The 16,552-nt window shown below is 44.9% G+C and overlaps 1 protein-coding gene across 1 annotated transcript in view; it reads right to left on the bottom strand.

Moving 5' to 3' along the window:
- Window positions 1-15,254, bottom strand: part of CHL1 (cell adhesion molecule L1-like) — a gene marked incomplete at its 5' end in the record, with an annotated part of 21,373 nt that extends 6,119 nt beyond the window's left edge. The window contains 9 exons of the mRNA XM_009078802.1: window positions 4,158-4,337; window positions 4,415-4,537; window positions 4,819-5,023; window positions 5,189-5,304; window positions 6,425-6,647; window positions 10,657-10,727; window positions 11,887-12,084; window positions 12,289-12,390; window positions 15,130-15,254. Of these exons, the coding sequence (XP_009077050.1) occupies window positions 4,158-4,337; window positions 4,415-4,537; window positions 4,819-5,023; window positions 5,189-5,304; window positions 6,425-6,647; window positions 10,657-10,727; window positions 11,887-12,084; window positions 12,289-12,390; window positions 15,130-15,254 (1,343 nt within the window). The remainder of the gene's footprint in view (window positions 1-4,157; window positions 4,338-4,414; window positions 4,538-4,818; window positions 5,024-5,188; window positions 5,305-6,424; window positions 6,648-10,656; window positions 10,728-11,886; window positions 12,085-12,288; window positions 12,391-15,129) is intronic.
- Window positions 15,255-16,552: the final 1,298 nt, after the last annotated feature.

Here is a 16,552-nt window from a genome sequence, read left to right as displayed (position 1 = left end):
ACTTCAAGATTTATGAGAACGACACAACACATTTTTTAGAGAAGCTCATGGTATAAAGGAAAAATCCCAATAGAAACCACCCCGAAAGGCTTCCAGGAGAGTTAGTTCTCCAAAAGTTAGCACATCTGGTCGAAAACACACCTAGAGATTTAGCTAATTGTGGACAGCATCTTAATTTATAACCATACCTGCCTAAATACATCTGCTGTAAGAGATGAAAAGTTGAACTTGCATTAATTCTCTCCTGCTGCCTCATTCTTAAAAGGTTATAAATATGCACGACAATATCCTTCATCCTCTGGGCTTTGGGAATTCATGGCAAATTCGGATGATTTTAAACTCTAGAGATTAGTAATTCGTGCTAAACTGGGGAGATTTTAAACTACAGAGATTAGTAATTCATGCTATAGAGATTACCAAACCTGTTGTATGTCAAGCCTGTTGGGAAGAATTTCTAGGTGAGTCAGTAATGAAGAAATTTACACCAAGATTTCGTTAGGGTCTCTTGACTGTGAGCAAACAGAGTTTGCTGGTGACAGCACCAGTAGCACATATGGCTAAGGCATTGTATTATTCCTTTTGCAGTGGAAAAAGAGGACCAAATCCTCATATCTTGTTCCAAGTGGTTACTCTGGGCATGAAGGAGAGTAACCTCTGCCTGAGATTTTCAGGCAACCTTTGGGAGTTATGTGCCAATTGCCAACGAAATGTTACGAAACACGTGAACTTCTATTTCCTGGCTCCTCTGGAAAATAAACCTACAGTTGTACATCTTCCTCTGGCTGAATGTTTCACCAAGGCTTGGACTGCTGGACACACAGTGACAATTCTCAAGATCTAATACGTGCTCAGCAATCCTCCAGAAACACTGGTCACTAGATGAAAAGCAGCTTTGTGTTAGAGCAGGGCTAAGAGACTGAATCAATGTTTTCACTTATGTAAGTACATGAGTCTGTGTTGTGTTTCTGAGGGCTAATGATCTTTGGGAAACTGACATTTTCAAGGGGAAAATTAATTAGTCTGGAGGTCATTTGAGAAATAATGCCTGAAAATGGAAAGACAGATAAAACTCATTTTCTAAAGACACCATGAAACCACAAAAATTAAGCTATTGTGTATTTTGCAGTACAGTACAAAGATCCTTTTTGCCTATATTGTTCATGACTCTCCCCAGTATTTTATCAACTAATGCTGAAGATTTGCCTATCAGACTTTCATACCTGAGTTATTTTGGCCATGTTTGAGATTCTCCATGAGAAAAAGGCCTTTTATTCCATTGACTTTATACTAACTGCCAATGCCAGTGGTGCTGAGTCACCCAACAAGGATGCTGTAAATGAAAGGTTCTGTATCTCCTGTGCTGTTTCTCACTCATTGCTGTGGGTCTGTGTTTAATCTTAGAGACAAATATTAAAGTGTGGTTTTTCTCTGTTAAAACAGTATGCACAAACAGCTCCTTCTGCCAGAGGCAGAGCAGAGGGTTCACTCTCTACCCTGCCAGGAAAGCACAGAGTGCTCCCGTGGAGAATGAAGAGAGAGAGATGTGAGCATGGGATGGTCCTTCCCTATCACTGTCCACTCACTGAACTTTGGGTAAAGTGTTTCTGACTCTGAGCAATGTGTTAGTCCTGGCAAAAACCTGCATTGGAAATGTTTATGCACAGAAGAAGGGGCTGCAGTCGTAGAGGAAGAGGATGATCCACCCGAGGGAGGTGGATATTGGGTATTAGGAAAGATTTCTTCACAGAGAGGGTTGCCCAGCCCTGGCACAGCTGCCCAGGGCAGTGGTGGAGGCACCAGTCCTGGGGGGATTCAAGAGAGGTGTAAATGTGGCACTTGGGGTCAGGGTGGACTTGGCAATGTAAAGCAATGGTTGGACTTAATGATGTTAGAAGGTTTTCCAACCTAAATGACTCTGTAATTCTGTGATTCTATCCATTTATCTATGCAGGGAATGATATTTATTTAATTGATATGAACGTTTTGTACTAAGTTCAGTCCTTCATGCCACTGCAAACTCACCACCAGGAAAGGGGCTGCACATAAATTACAGCCTGGCAAAATTACCACATCGAGCACCACCGTTTTCCTCCAGGGAAAGCTGTTCTGGTGGTGCTACGAGCAGCCTTGCACATGGACACACTAAACAGAGACTGGCTTCCCTTGCTGATTCCAGCCTAGAGTAAAAGGGATAACAGCAAATAATTGTAAGCTGCAGATGAAATATATGGATGATAAAATGTGGATGAATCCAGAGCTTCGACAGCTCCACTTTGCTGGCAGAATGCATTGTGAAATGCTGCAGTAGCCATGGCAAAAGCTGCATTACCCAGCTCTTCACAGCCTCCAAATGAACAAGGAGAGCTCTCTGGGTTTAGACCTAAGTGGAACATAGTGGATATAGAATCAGTGAATCAAGCCCCAAAGAAAGGTGGAGTACTCTGTCCCAGAGCTTCATTTCATAGGGCACCACAATTTCTATCTGTCATTTATGTGGGTCATTTCAAATGCTGAACTTCAGCTTGTGAAATCACTCCCTTTCTCCAAAAAGAGAGATTGGTTTAATTTTGAGCAGTTGCCTCACTTCCCACACCACAGCTTCAAACCCCCAAAGCTCACGATTTCTTTTCTCAGCCTCTCATGTTTAGTTGAAAAATATCTGAACAAGTTAGCCAGCAAATAATGAGCTGGGACTCTAATGGCACCTCAGGGAGAGATGCAGGGCCCAAATTTAGGGTGGCTGGAGAACCAGCAAGGAGCACATATAAATCACAGGACTGCACCCTTGTAGCTTTTATTAATTACACCACTCTGTTCTAAGAGCATTTCCCAAGGATCAGTTGCTGCCACTGCTGAAGCAAAGTGTTAGGAGAGAAGAAATAATGCCAGCATTATCTCCTGTTAAGCATATCAGGCAGGGATGCATTTCCTAAGCCCTGACAAGGTTCTTGCAAGAAGTTATAGACTCTCCAGTGGTCAAACCACATTATTTTGGCTGCCTAAGAAGGCCAGAAAAGTTAACTAATGAGGGGAAATGGTGTATTTTTTGTTTGAATAAGTTAAGGATCTCTTGCTTTAATTACATGAAGAATAAATGTTAAATCATGGCAATAATCTATTTATTCATTCATATTTATTGCTAGGTGAGTACTTACACCAGTGAACAATGAAACAGTGAACTGGGTGAACACTTATTGTTAGGTGAGTCCCTGCAGTGAGACTGGAGGCTACAAGGCAGGTGGGAAGGAGTTCTGCTACTTGAGCAAACAAATGGTAGCTCACTACTGGATCCTGAACTGGGATGTGGTGACTTTAAACTACTTTTCACATGTTTTACCAGCAACTGGAGAAAATTATACAACTTAGAAGTCCAATGCAAAAAGGATCATTTTTCTGTTTGATACCAATATTGCCCCACACTGTTATCTTTGCTGAAAATGAAGACAGAAATCTTTTGCTCATCAGATTCTCCTTCCCCGTGGTTAGTGCCCAGCGACGGTTTCTGATTAACAGCAGGGACCTGCTCCTTGGTACTGTGGAGTTTTCAGACTTGCTGAGCACAGGACATGTGATTTCATTTCAGCTGAACGTGAGAGAGGCACAACCACGCGGTGCTTGTGCTTCTCCTTGACCTCACACCACAGCAGTGTTTCAGGCTAGGGTAGAAGTGGCACACAAATGCTCACTCCCAGTCCCTGATAAAATAATAATGCCCAACGGACCACATGCACCGCGGTCACCTTTATGCCCATCTGGATTTTGCATGTCAAACAGGTGACTCTGATGTTGCTGCCAGTCCTCATCTTCAGGCACGGGCACAATTTGGTTTGATGATATTCCTGAGAACAGATTATCTGCCTCTTCAGTTTTCTATTCATGACTACATGCAATTTACCACTTCTAGTACAAACCATTCTAGTAAGGCTTAAAGAGCTGATCAGTGGGAACAGAAACAGAACTGCGCAGCAAAATGAAACCGATGAGCTCTGCTTTTCTGCACAGCTCCATTAAAAAGTTCATTGATTGTCCTCATGGAAAGAAAAACAAATTTATTTCCTCTAATTACAAAGGAAATGTCAAGCCTGGAATATTCTCCATAGATTTTCCCATTATTGTTAAAGCTCCTCCACATAAAAACATATTGCCTAGGAACTTACTTCCTCGTGCCATCGTTAGTCCTTCTTCCGTGACAGGTTTCCCACAGCCTTTGACTGTACAAGCCTTGACGTAGAACTTATACTTGGTGCTGGAGCTGAGACCTGAGAGCCTCCAGCTGAGTGTGGAATGGTTTGTGACACTGACATCACTCAGAGGTCCCACGTCATGTGTTTCATTGACTGAAAGGGAAGAGACACTCGAGTCAGCGTTTCAACTTGCGCGTCAGTTCTAAACGCAGAGCACAACAGGCACATACTCATCTGGTACTGCAGAATGTAGCCAGTGATGTGGCCATTGGCCTTCCTGGGACGTCCCCACGAGAGAGTGACAGAGTCCTTGTCGAAGTTCAGGATCCTCAGAGAATGTGGCTGTTCAGGGACTGGAAGACACAGCAATTATTAGAGATAATAACACCAATACTACTAATACATTCTTAGTATATAAAAACGCATAATAATATTATTATCTTCTCTCAGTTAGAGAAGATTGAACAGGTCTGTCCCACACAGGTTAAATGAGGACACAGTTTAGCTCAACACCTCCAGTTCCCCTTCCCAGTGGAGATTTTTACGCTCCCTTTGAAGAAGGCAATCGACTCCCCTTGTGACAAGGCCAATTTCTACTGCTGTCCCTCCATCCCATATTCCCATTTTATCTTACCTCCTTCTGGAGTCTCAAACACCACAGGAGAGCTCTCTGGACCATCTCCTCTGGAGTTGTAAGCCAACACAGTTAAGCGGAATTCACTGAAGGGATCCAGACCGGGAATCATCCCATAGTTCCTGTCTCCTACAAATGTTAGGAAGTGCTTCTCTGGGTGATGCCTTTTTCCATCCAGCATGCTTTTGGTTTTCCACCAGCTGACCTGCATTGGGATTGAGATTTCTATAACAAACCATGTTGTGTGGGGCTGAACATGATAATGATCTCGCTCACCTTCCCAAATTAGAGATCTCAATCTCTCCTGGATCTAGGATTCATTTAGCAGTTTATTCATCTATATACAAATATTGAAAGAGAAATTTGTAACCTTATAGCCTCTTAAGTGGCCATGAACTCTGTCCCTTGGTATTCCAAACCAGAAGACTTTGACCAATGTGCTGTTCACCACTTCCACAGAGACACCTGAAGGAGCAGCATCCGGGACTGTAAAAACAAAAGTGCCACAGATTGAAGACACTTCCAAGAGCCCAAATTCACCCTACCCACAGCTACAGGGCTTGGCTTTTCAGCTCAAGCGGTGCCAGTTCATGCAGTCTTACTGCAGGCAAGAAAACAGCTACTGCACCTGCAGCCAGTGAGTGAAATGTGCCAATAAACGTTACTTTTCCATACCAGGGGGTTCTGCTGAAGGCTGGAATACAAGGGCACTGGGGCATAGGAATTTCTACACCATATTTATGATTTCCTGTTTCAAGCAATGCTTACAGCAGTGAGAAGAATAAAAAAATGATTAACACAGCACTCAAGAAGGCAATCATAAAGTGGTTTTTTATAATCAATTTCATTTTACAACTCAGCTCATTAAACAGTGGGATTTTAATCACTACACAACACAGAGAGCTATAAAAGTGCCTGGAAAAAAAAGAGGCTGAATTTCAAGGAAGATTTTTCCACTGACAGATATAAAATTAGACTCATCACAGACAGACAAAGAAAATAAACATGCTGGGGAGTTTCTTCCTTGGAGCTCTCAGTATTCACCACCAAACCTTCCTGCTCCCATCTCTGGGTGTGCACTGAGAGGCTGTGCTGGTGAAACACAGAGTGGCTGTGCCACCTGGGACTGAATCCAGGCTGGAGAAGATGACATGTTCTTCCAGGACTCAGGGGACAATGTAGCACCCAGCACACATGGGAATGTGGCACGGCCTACAAATTCCCTTCACAGTGCCTGAGAGCTTGGACATAACTGCCACAGTATTTAACTCCTGACAGCACTAAACTGTTGAGTTGGGCCCCAGAGAAGCTGAAGCTTTTCCCCCATCAACTGCAACACAACTGCTACTCTTCACAGACTTCTTACAGACTGCAACCTTCAAACAACTACTCAGGTTAAACAGCAGCTGAGATTAATCAAAGCACAAGTGACCTTCCCAAAAAAACCTCACATTCCAACAAGATGGCACCCAGCACCAGTGGGATCCATGTCCCACTGGATATGGATGAGGCATTTCAACACTTTTGGCTGTGGGTTGTCTGATCATTTTCCATCACAAGGAACCCACACACAGTGTATTTTTACATGGAAATTTTCACTACTTACAATCCTCTCCTGAATATCCAATGGTAACATTTGGCTCAGGACCAGATCCTAAATTGTTTACTGCTTGCACTTTGATCTCATAAGGCACAAAGGTGGGAGTGTTCCTCAGGGTCAGGGAGTGTTTCTTCACTGTCTCCTCGTTCCATTCCACCTCCACTCCTCGCTGCCTCCAGCTGACTCTGTACTCCAGCCCTGGCCCATTCCTCTCCACAGGTTTCAATGGCTGAGGAAGAAGGTAAAGAGATCTTGTCTGCCTTTGTTGCAGTAATCATGAAACAGCCACTGAGGGGAGGGGGAAGAAATTTAGTGTGTCACATTGGAAGAGAAAATGCAGGAAAGAGAAAGTTTTAACTTTTAGCTGTTGTGTTAATTTCATAGAATCATCAAGTTAAGATCATTGTGTCCAAGGCTGCACCAGCACTACCACCCTAACCTCTAAACAGGGTTACCTAGCATCAGGTCCAGACACCTCTCATACACCTTCAGGGGTGGTGACTGCACCACCTCCCTGGGCAATATCCCAGTGCTGAACACCCAACAGGGAAAACATTTCCCTACCTCCCAGCACTCCCAAATCCCTGTCTGACCAACAACACTTGAGCTGTCCCCACTGCTCCCCAGCCTGGAGCTGCATGGGCTGTTGTGTGCCCAGGGCAGGACCAGCACTGAGCCTCACTCACCCTCCTGCAGTGTCCTCAGCCACTGAGCAGCTCAGCCCAGGTCTCTCTGTAGAGCTTTCCTACCCTCAGGCAGATCCACACTCACTCCCAGCTCGGTGTCACCTGCACATTTCCTGCAGTTGCACTCAACCCTCGTACCCAGATCACCAGTAAAGAGGTTAAACAGGACCTGCCCCAGCACTGAGCCCTGGGGAACATCCCTAGTGACAGCCCCAGCTGGACTGAGCTCTATTTACACAGTTCTTTGGGGCTGGTCACCCACCCATTGAAGAGTTCACCTATTCAAGCCATGAGCAGCCAATTTTTCTAATTTTAAGATGACCAGAAGAAATATGTCATGACTTCAAGAGAAAGGAGGTTGAAAGGCAGACATACAGTTGGATTAAACCCATATTAATTGCCCCAGACATATTTCTGCACACTACATCCATCAGGTTTTGTTTTGCCACAGATTTTCTTATGTGATGTAAACCCACTTACCTTCAGCAGAACTAAACTACGTATTTTGGCGTGAGGCTGGTCGAGCCTTTGAGTATAGCTCAGATTTGCATTTTCTCTTAGAATTTTATGTAGCAGAGCAAGTTGGGTCATTAAAATTTAGATTTGTTCCAACTAGACACCAAACGCTTGAAACTATACCTGGACATTTCATGTACAACTGCTGGTCCACTCTGCTTTTCCCAGTCAGCTGAGGAATTCATCCCAGCATGGTTCCAGCTATTTAACATTCATTTCTAAAGTATTAGGAGATGTGGAACACTAATTTGTCATGAGCCATTCTCCAGGTGATCTTATTTCTCTAAAAACGTGCTGCTTTAATTATTAAAGTTAACAGGATGCCTGAGCTCCCAAAACTACTGAGGGTTATCTCCGTGCACGGAACCAGCTGTGGGTTTTCCTACCACATAAGCCTAATTTTCATCAGATTTAAATGATGTATTGCAAATATTAACTATGTAATAGCTGCTGTGTAGCCAAGCTATACACAGAGGTCTGAAATGAAATGACAGCAGGTACCAGCACAAAGTGATGCCCCATTGATGCTGCTCATGCACAGAAGAAACAAACCTGGGGGATCTGCTGTTCCCACTGATCTGCTCTGAGGGGATGAGGATCTTTGGGATGACTGTGCTGAAGGAGTTGGTAGATTGCCAAGTTTTCTAACAGGCACCACTGGGAGAATCAAAGTAGATGTTAGGGAAAATTTCTTCCCTGTTGGGTGTTCAGCACTGGGATATTGCCCAGGGAGGTGGTGCAGTCACCATCCCTGGAGGTGTTTCAGAGGTGTCTGATGTGGCACTGCAGGACCGGGGTTAGGGCTCAGGGGTTCCAGCAGTGGCAGGTTAAGGGTTGGACCTGATGATCTTAGAGGTCTCCTCTAACCCTGGTGATTCTATGATCCCATAAATCAGCTCCATGGGACAGATCCCAGGGAATGGGATTTGCAAGAGAAGCTGAAGAAGTGAAAAAATCTGACTAAAAAATAACTTCTGGTTAAGATTTAAATTGCAGCACTACTTGACTCTTATTCTGATCTCCCTTAATGCTGCAAATCCTTGGCTGCAAAGCCAGTCAGTAATGCTCAGCTGGGCTCTTAATCCAAAGTAGGCAGATTAACATAATTTTGCACTCTTTGTCTGTCAGAAATAGGCTGTTCCATGCCCAGCAGTTCCTCTGAAAAGCACACAGGAAATGCCATAAATAAACCAATAGCCCATTTACAACATTTTAATGATTCAACAAGATTTAACAAAGCTTGTCCAGCCTTTTCTCTCCCTTCAGTCTCAGTTTTCACCTCCACTTTTGCCCTGTCTGAGCAGTGATTCCGGTTTCCCAGCGAGGAGCAGCACTTGCTCTCTGTGCAGTGAAGCACTGACCACAGCCAGATTTCCCAATTACTATACTGGGAGCCACCACTCTGCATGTGATAGAATCATTCAGGCTGAAAAGACTTTCAAGATCAGCAAGTCCAACATTTTGAGAGGCAGGATTGTCTTCCCTGACCCTGGGCTATGTCATCCAGCAAAAATCCCATTCCAAGCCAAGTCAGTGCAGTTCGGGCACCTCAACGTAAAATGGATATTAAGCTGTTAGAGTGTCCAAAGGAGGCAATGATGATGGTGAAGGGCCTTGAGGGGCACCCATAAGAAGACAGTCTGAGGTCACCTGGTCTGTTCAGCCTGGAGAGGAGGAGACTGAGGGGAGAGGTCATCACTGCATACAACTTCCCCAGATTCCAAGCCAAGTCAGTGCAGTTCGGGCACCTCAACGTAAAATGGATATTAAGCTGTTAGAGTGTCCAAAGGAGGCAATGATGATGGTGAAGGGCCTTGAGGGGCACCCATAAGAAGACAGTCTGAGGTCACCTGGTCTGTTCAGCCTGGAGAGGAGGAGACTGAGGGGAGAGGTCATCACTGCATACAACTTCCCCAGGAGGGGAAGTGCAGGGGCAGCACTGACCTCTTCTCTCTGGCAGCCAGGAACCCAAGGGCTAGAGTTGTGTCAGGGGAGGGTTAGGTTGGGTATTAGGAAAAGGTTCTTTCCCCAGAGGTGTTTGGGCACTGAACAGCTCCCAGGGCAGTGGGCACAGCCCCAAGCCTCAAGAAGTGTTTGGCCAATGCTCTCAGGCTCAGGGAGGGATTGTTGGGGTGTCCTGGGCAGGGCAGGAGTTGGACTGGATGATCCTCAAGGGTCCCTTCCAGCTCTGAATGTTCTGTGATTCTCTGACCTAGAGGACCATCTCCTTTTGGTGTAACTACAGCCTAAACCATGAGTTCACACTGGGGAAACTTTTATTGTTCTCCACTGCGAGCAGCAGATTGAAAAGTAAATCTCATGTAAACTGTGTTTCACTCCAGCCACAACAAAAATATACCTCCTTGCACAGTTGTGGAAATTTAAATGAAGGAATATATACATATCCCTCTAAACTGCTGGCACAGAAGCCATAAGCTTCAAACCCAGGAAAATGGAAGACTGGAAACCATCCTCACGACACTTACACCCATCCTTTGATGCACATCATATGCTTTGGAGCTTTATCTATGCTCCTTTAGCTCTTGGTGCAAAAATTCAAGCTCAAATTCTCTTGGACAAGTGATTTGCTGCATTTTCAAACCTCTGTGCTGGAAGGGCAGAAGTCATGTGTCACCCATCCCCTCCCTGGGCCTGTGACCTAAGACCACAATTATTTGAAGCACTTTCTTGTATGTGAGAAGCAGAGAAGAAGAGCAAATTCTGGGGAGTTCTCACTGTGCTTTATAGGACTTGCATGTTTCTTAATACCCAGTGAATTTAGACATTACAAACTACCCTTTGACACAAAAATGGTACTGGGGAAGGAAATCCAGAACATAGTTAAGTCAATGACAAATTTATCTTTGACTTCAGAAGAATTAAGGATCAAATCATGGAATTAGCTAATATTTCCTAAGACACAGGGGTGAGGGAAAGGGAGGTAAAGTCAAGGGATCTGTTATTTCTCATTTTAAATGTAATTATATTAAAACAACCTCCTGATAATTCCATGTGCTTTAGCCATGTTTGCCTTACCTCCCATTTCATCACCATTTCATTTGGTTCAGAAGCTTCAACTCTGATGTTTTCTGGGTTCTTATCTGGAGCTGCAACCACACAGGTGATAAAGTTAGTTTCCATCTCCTGGGCTTTATTTGCATTTAATATTCAAATGCAAAACAACTGTCCAAAACGTTTTCTTATTTCCCTATTAGTGAAAAACACCTAAGCAAGAAAAACATTCAGGAGATTAATTACTTGGCTCAGCAAAACTGATGTGACCCAAACACATTGTTCATGCAGTTTTGATTCCTGAGTGCCCCTGTTGGTTGGAGCCACCAGCTAACATGAAACTGTGACTTTTGGATTTGAAAGCACCAGATGCAGAGGGATTATGAGGAACAGATTTCTCTTCCTGTGGGGATAGCAAACAGAAGGTGTATCATTAGTGGGACACACACAGCTGAAAAACTGAAGAAGGACCTAAAATTGAAGTAAAGGGGGGGGAAAGAGGGGAAAATGCCAAGGAATGCAAATGCTGTGCTGAACAGTTGGTCTCTAAAATGGCATTTCAGGGAGGTAACATTTTCTGCCACAGTGAAATGCTCTGTGAATGGAGATTTTAGACAAGCTGAATGCCACTGGAAGTCTCACTGCAAACCAGCTTCTTGTCCAGAACTTCTTGTTGAAGGGCTGCAAAGGGCTTTAAAGGTGGAAAATCAGCAGAGTGGGGTGCAGGAAACACCCTGTGAACCTCAGCAGTGTGGACTCCTCCCCTGGCAATCAATCCTCTAGAATTTCATGTAGCACAGCATACTGGGTCAGTAAAATTGAGATCTGTTCTAACTGCACACTAAATGCTTGAAAATACTCCTGGACCTGTAATGTGCAGCTGCTGGGCTGTGTTTCCTTACCAATCAGCTGAAGAATCCATCCCAGCATGTTCCCATCTAATTAACACATTTCCAAAGCATTAGGAGATGTTGAGCAATGACATTGCCCAGTTGAGTTTATTTGTCTGAAAACCTCCTTTAATTAATAAAATTAAGATGGTTTCTGCCCTACCAGGCCTGCTGAGGGTTATTTCAATCCACTGACCCAGCTGTGGGTGTTTCCCCCCACATAACCTAGTTCCACTCATGCTTTGGGCTGGCACTGAGCAGCGAGAGCGGCAGGGACGACCCCGATCCTTCACCCTCTGCTGAAGCCCAGGAGGGCACGGCGGCTCCGCAGGCTCAATGCTGAGCAGCTGGAGGCAGTGCTTACCAGCTGGAGGAGTTGTGTGGCGCAGGGATGGTTTGCTGGGGTGGCTCCTGCCCACAGCATTCACAGATACCACGCGGAACTGGTAGTTCACGTACGGTGCCAGCGAGAGCAGAGCTGTGGTGCCATTCCCAGGGACTCTGGCAAGCTCCTGCCACCTCCCTGGCTCCCACCTGTTCTCTTCAAACTCTACGATCGACTCTGAGGAGGAAAAGAATCAAAAAGCAAAGAAAAAAAGGCAGAGCCTGTATGAAAAGCTTAGAAATAACAAGGCTGGACATGAACTTACAACGAACTGTGTGTCATAGATAAGGATCGAGTATGGCTATGAGAGGATTTGTTTCTTCTAACGGCCGTGACATGAGTGCTGAGCAGCACAAGATGATGCCAACTAGTCCTTCATACCATTAATAGGGCTGTTGTGGCTGGCCCCAGCTCTCCAGGAGAGTCGGACGCTTCGGTTTTGGTTTTCAGAGAGCTGAAGGTCTTCTGGTGGATCAGGAACATCTGAGGAATAACAAACGAGTGTCAGGGGCACATGAGCTATTTCTGTTTGCCTTGGACCGGAACAGCACGGACAATGGTGGTAAAGCCCCTTCTGATGTCAAAATGGACAAAAAGAGGAAAGTGGGAATTGCTTTTAAAGACCCATTTTATTACAGAGAACAAGGCTGAACCTTCTCGGCCTGCTTTTCCCCTGTGAGCACTATGTCCCTCCTGAAGTTAATTTCCATCTACTCTCATTACTGTGCTTGCAGCACCAGATTTCTCCTTTCAAATCAACACCAAGATCTGTTTAGCCTTTAACAGATACTGGCACTGCTCTCTGCAGACAGTTCTAGCAGCATCGCTTGGATTTACTCTGGTGCAAAGCAGAGAGACAGAAGCTGACTCGGCTCTGACAGCTACTGAACTTGGCCTTTTAGAGTATGAGTGAAGGGAGGACACTCATCATCCCAGGCAGGGGGAGCTGCATTAATAGGAAACAGGACTATTCAACCAACGCTGTCCCAAGAACACATCAGCGCCAGAGGTGGTGGTGGCTGCTGTGACAGCTGCACTGCCCCTGGTGACAATGGGGTGTGCTGGTTTGGGCTGGAGAGAGTTAACTCTCTTCCCAGTGCTGCTGTGGGCTCTGTCTGGGATCTGTGCAGAGCACAGGGCTGACCATCCTGCTGGTGGGCACTGTGTGCTGCTGGGTTAACCCACGACAGGGGTTACGTCGGCCCCGAGCACAGCACTAGTTGCTGCCAGAGCTCACTCTTCAGGGATGTGGCTGCCAGCATCACCAAGAGAGGCTGTTCCCCAGCACAGACCTTGCATACAGCAAGGGGGACACATGTCTGTAGTACCACCTGGTTGTGTCGTGTCTCAGTGGCATCAGGGGCAGAGGAGGTGACCCTTGGCACGGCAAGTTTGCCAAATTGCCTCTAATTCCAAATCCAGTGGTTTCAGACTGGCAGATGTTTGTCTTCCTCATGCCTTGCTCCGACAGCCTGCAGTCTGACCGGACTGGATTAGCTTGGTAACTGGAATGTGGATGTGAAAGGATCATTTCCCACTGCAGGGGGCTGGGGGTAGCCCCTCATCCTCCCAAAGCCACACACACAGCGGCACAGCACACACAGAGTCTCCCTCCTGCAACACAGAGTTGGTGTTTCAACATCTAAAACATGTACAGACCAAGAAAATGTGATTGCACATCTTCAGCTCTTTGACCTCCTCCTGCCCCAATGTCTCAACTACATTTTTGGCTGACAATGTAATTTCTTACAGGAAAATCACTTACTTCAACCACCTATGTCTCTGTCAAAGAAATTAGTTGTGTTTGTACTGGATTTTCTCAATTGCAATATTGAGTTTTCATCTCAGAGTACATCAAAAGTTTAAAAGTTTCTATTTGGGTTGGGGGGTTTTGTGTTTACTCTTCTTTGCATTTCTTTCCTCTATTTTTGCTGCACCTGGGAAAATTCAGGAAAGCAGAGTTTAATCCGCAGGCATTTTGCTGTTCCATTCCTGGAGCATATCTGGTGTTAAAATTCAGTATATTAAAGGTGGTGATGGTGCATCTTACAGATACTCACCCCTCTATCTGCTCATTAATCACAGAACGCAGAATTATTCTAGCTGAATAATTATTCCTCTCTTAGTTGCTCAAATCCTGAATCTCCATCTGTGCCACATTTAGCTCTTTAGTCCTCTCACAAGTCTCATTGCAAAACAAAACCTGAAGTTTTCCTTTGGCAAATGACAGATATTGCTAATCCACCAAGTTCTTTCTTATAGACAATAAACAAGGGGAAAAGAGCACAAAACTGTTTTTCCTCCTCTGCAAGCAAAACACCTTTTAAAAAAGGAATAAAGTGCTTTATGAAACTTCCATAAGTAATGTAACAAATAATCTACATTTTGAATTATACAGCACAATACCATAAATAATGTGCATAGCACCTTCTTAGTTTGCTATTGACTGGCAAATATCACTCCTTTTAATAGTAAAAGCATCTTGAAGGTCAGACTGACTTATTTCTTGTTGCAACCACGGCCAGAAATGAGAAAAAAATGTAAAAGGAAGCAAAAATTAGTGGAATTAAAATGATGCAAACTTGTCCAGCACATTTAAGCTGTCGGTTGGGTACATGAGCATCACTCGGTGAGTTCAGGCCCTGAACCCAAGTGCTCCCTCAGGCAGGGTAAGGACACACACAGGGTCGAGCTTCAGACCCTGTGGGTCGAGGCTTTACTCTGCCTTGGACTTGCTCTTTGCCCCTGCACAATAATTTCTTCTCAGATTCTCAGAGATAATTAACATTTCTAGGTGCTTAACTTTCCCTGACCTTCAGAGGAGCTGCACATCTAAACACTGACCTCATGCCCCTCTTCTTGGGGAAGCAGTTCAACTCTTGTGCAAACTGCCAGTACAGTGAGGTGAAGGACTGAGCAAGTACTTCAAAGCAGAAGAGGAGCCATTCTTCATGTGCTTCCAGCCTGGGCAAGCTCCTACAGCACTGGGGAAACCCCTGAACTGAAGGAAAATTGCTGCCTCACCTAACTCTAATGAAGACTCAATATCGATCAAAGTTTGTGTCAGCATCACCATTCCAGGAGGCACAGGGACAGCACAGCTGAGGTGAAGGAGTGACAAAGGCTGTGAAATTGGTAAGTGAACTGGGCAAAAGAAACAAAGGAGCAGAGGTGCTGCAGTGGCATTTTGTGCTGTTTGCAGCCTGGGAAATCAGCTCTTACCAAGAACAATCAGCTGTGTCTCAGCTGTGGCAGTGTCCAGGGAGGTGTGGGCCACACACGTGTAAGTTCCTTGGTCCTCCAACATCACACTTGATATCAGCAGTGTATCCCTGTCCAGAATTATCCTACAGGGCCAAAACAAAAGGGAAATACAAATAAGTATGAGGAAAAGCTGAAAGAGCAGCATATAACAGACACATTGTTGTCCAAAAAACTGTTCATAAAAATGCTTGGTAACAGGGTATTTTGAATCATACAATTCCACACTAGGCCTAGTACTTTAAAATGGAATTGGAGATGTTTCGTGGATTATTATTTGTGGTTTGTAGCAATTTAGCTACTCTGGCGAGTCTCTCCTGGTCTGGAAATAGCCACATGGATATGCATCAGCTGAGTGTGTGCGATAAAGGATTTTGGCACATCACTAATGAGGAAAATCCACGTGTTTCATGTTGGAACCTTGAGAGGGCTAAGTAAAACTGAGCATTCCCAGCACAATTCTGTAATGCCCAATGCTCCAGGGGAAGCTGCACTGGCTCTGGCTCATGAGCTTCACAGCATGCTGGACATGGCATTTGCTTGGTGCCACCTCAACAGTTTCATAGATCGTTAAGGGGTTGGGATGGAGCTCAGAGCTCCTCCAGCCCCAGCCCCTGCCCTGGGCAGGGACACCTCCCAGCAGAGCAGGGTGCTCAAGGCTCATCCAGCCTGGGCTGGGGCAGCCAACAACAGCCCCAACTTTCTCAGCTTATCCTTGTAGAGAAGGTGCTCCAGTGTTCTGATCATCTTCGTGGCCTTCTCTGGACTAGCTCCAACACTTCCATGTCCTTCTTATGCTGGGGGCACCAGAACTGTGTGCAGTACTCCAGGTGGGGCCTCACCAGAGCAGAGTAGGCTCACCAGGACCTTCAGCCTCTCCAGCACTGCACTATTTAGGAAACCATTTCTCTTCTGAGGTAAAATTTATAGAGACATCCGTTTGTCCAATGTGGAACCTTTCACAAAGAATAAAGGCTAAGCTCCATCCCCTTGATGTCAATGGAAACACCAAAATTGGGCAAAATTCAGCCTGAATGTGCAAGTCCCAAACTCACACATAGGGAAAAAGTCATTGCTTTTAATGTGTGGGATTTTAGGCAGAATCCCAGAAACTTGTTTTCCATTCGCTTCAACATTACGAAGATTTGCTTTGGCCAAACAAATGTAAAGTACAGGAAAATAACAGTTCCACTGAGGTGGAGAAACAACTCTCCAGTTGACTGCACTGGGGCTGGGCTTGTGTCTGGGGTTGAACCAAAGACATGTATACATTTGACCATGAAAAATGAACATGATTATAACTATAATAACTATATAGAAATATTACAATCAACATGACATAAAATTATATAAAATGTGTATAAATGATATATATTTAGATATA

This window comes from Acanthisitta chloris, unplaced genomic scaffold (genome assembly GCF_000695815.1).
Source record: "Acanthisitta chloris isolate BGI_N310 unplaced genomic scaffold, ASM69581v1 scaffold8737, whole genome shotgun sequence".
In the NCBI taxonomy this organism is placed as follows: Eukaryota; Metazoa; Chordata; class Aves; order Passeriformes; family Acanthisittidae; genus Acanthisitta; species Acanthisitta chloris.
Note: the sequence above shows the minus strand (reverse complement) of the source record. Positions and strands in the feature narration are given on the sequence as shown.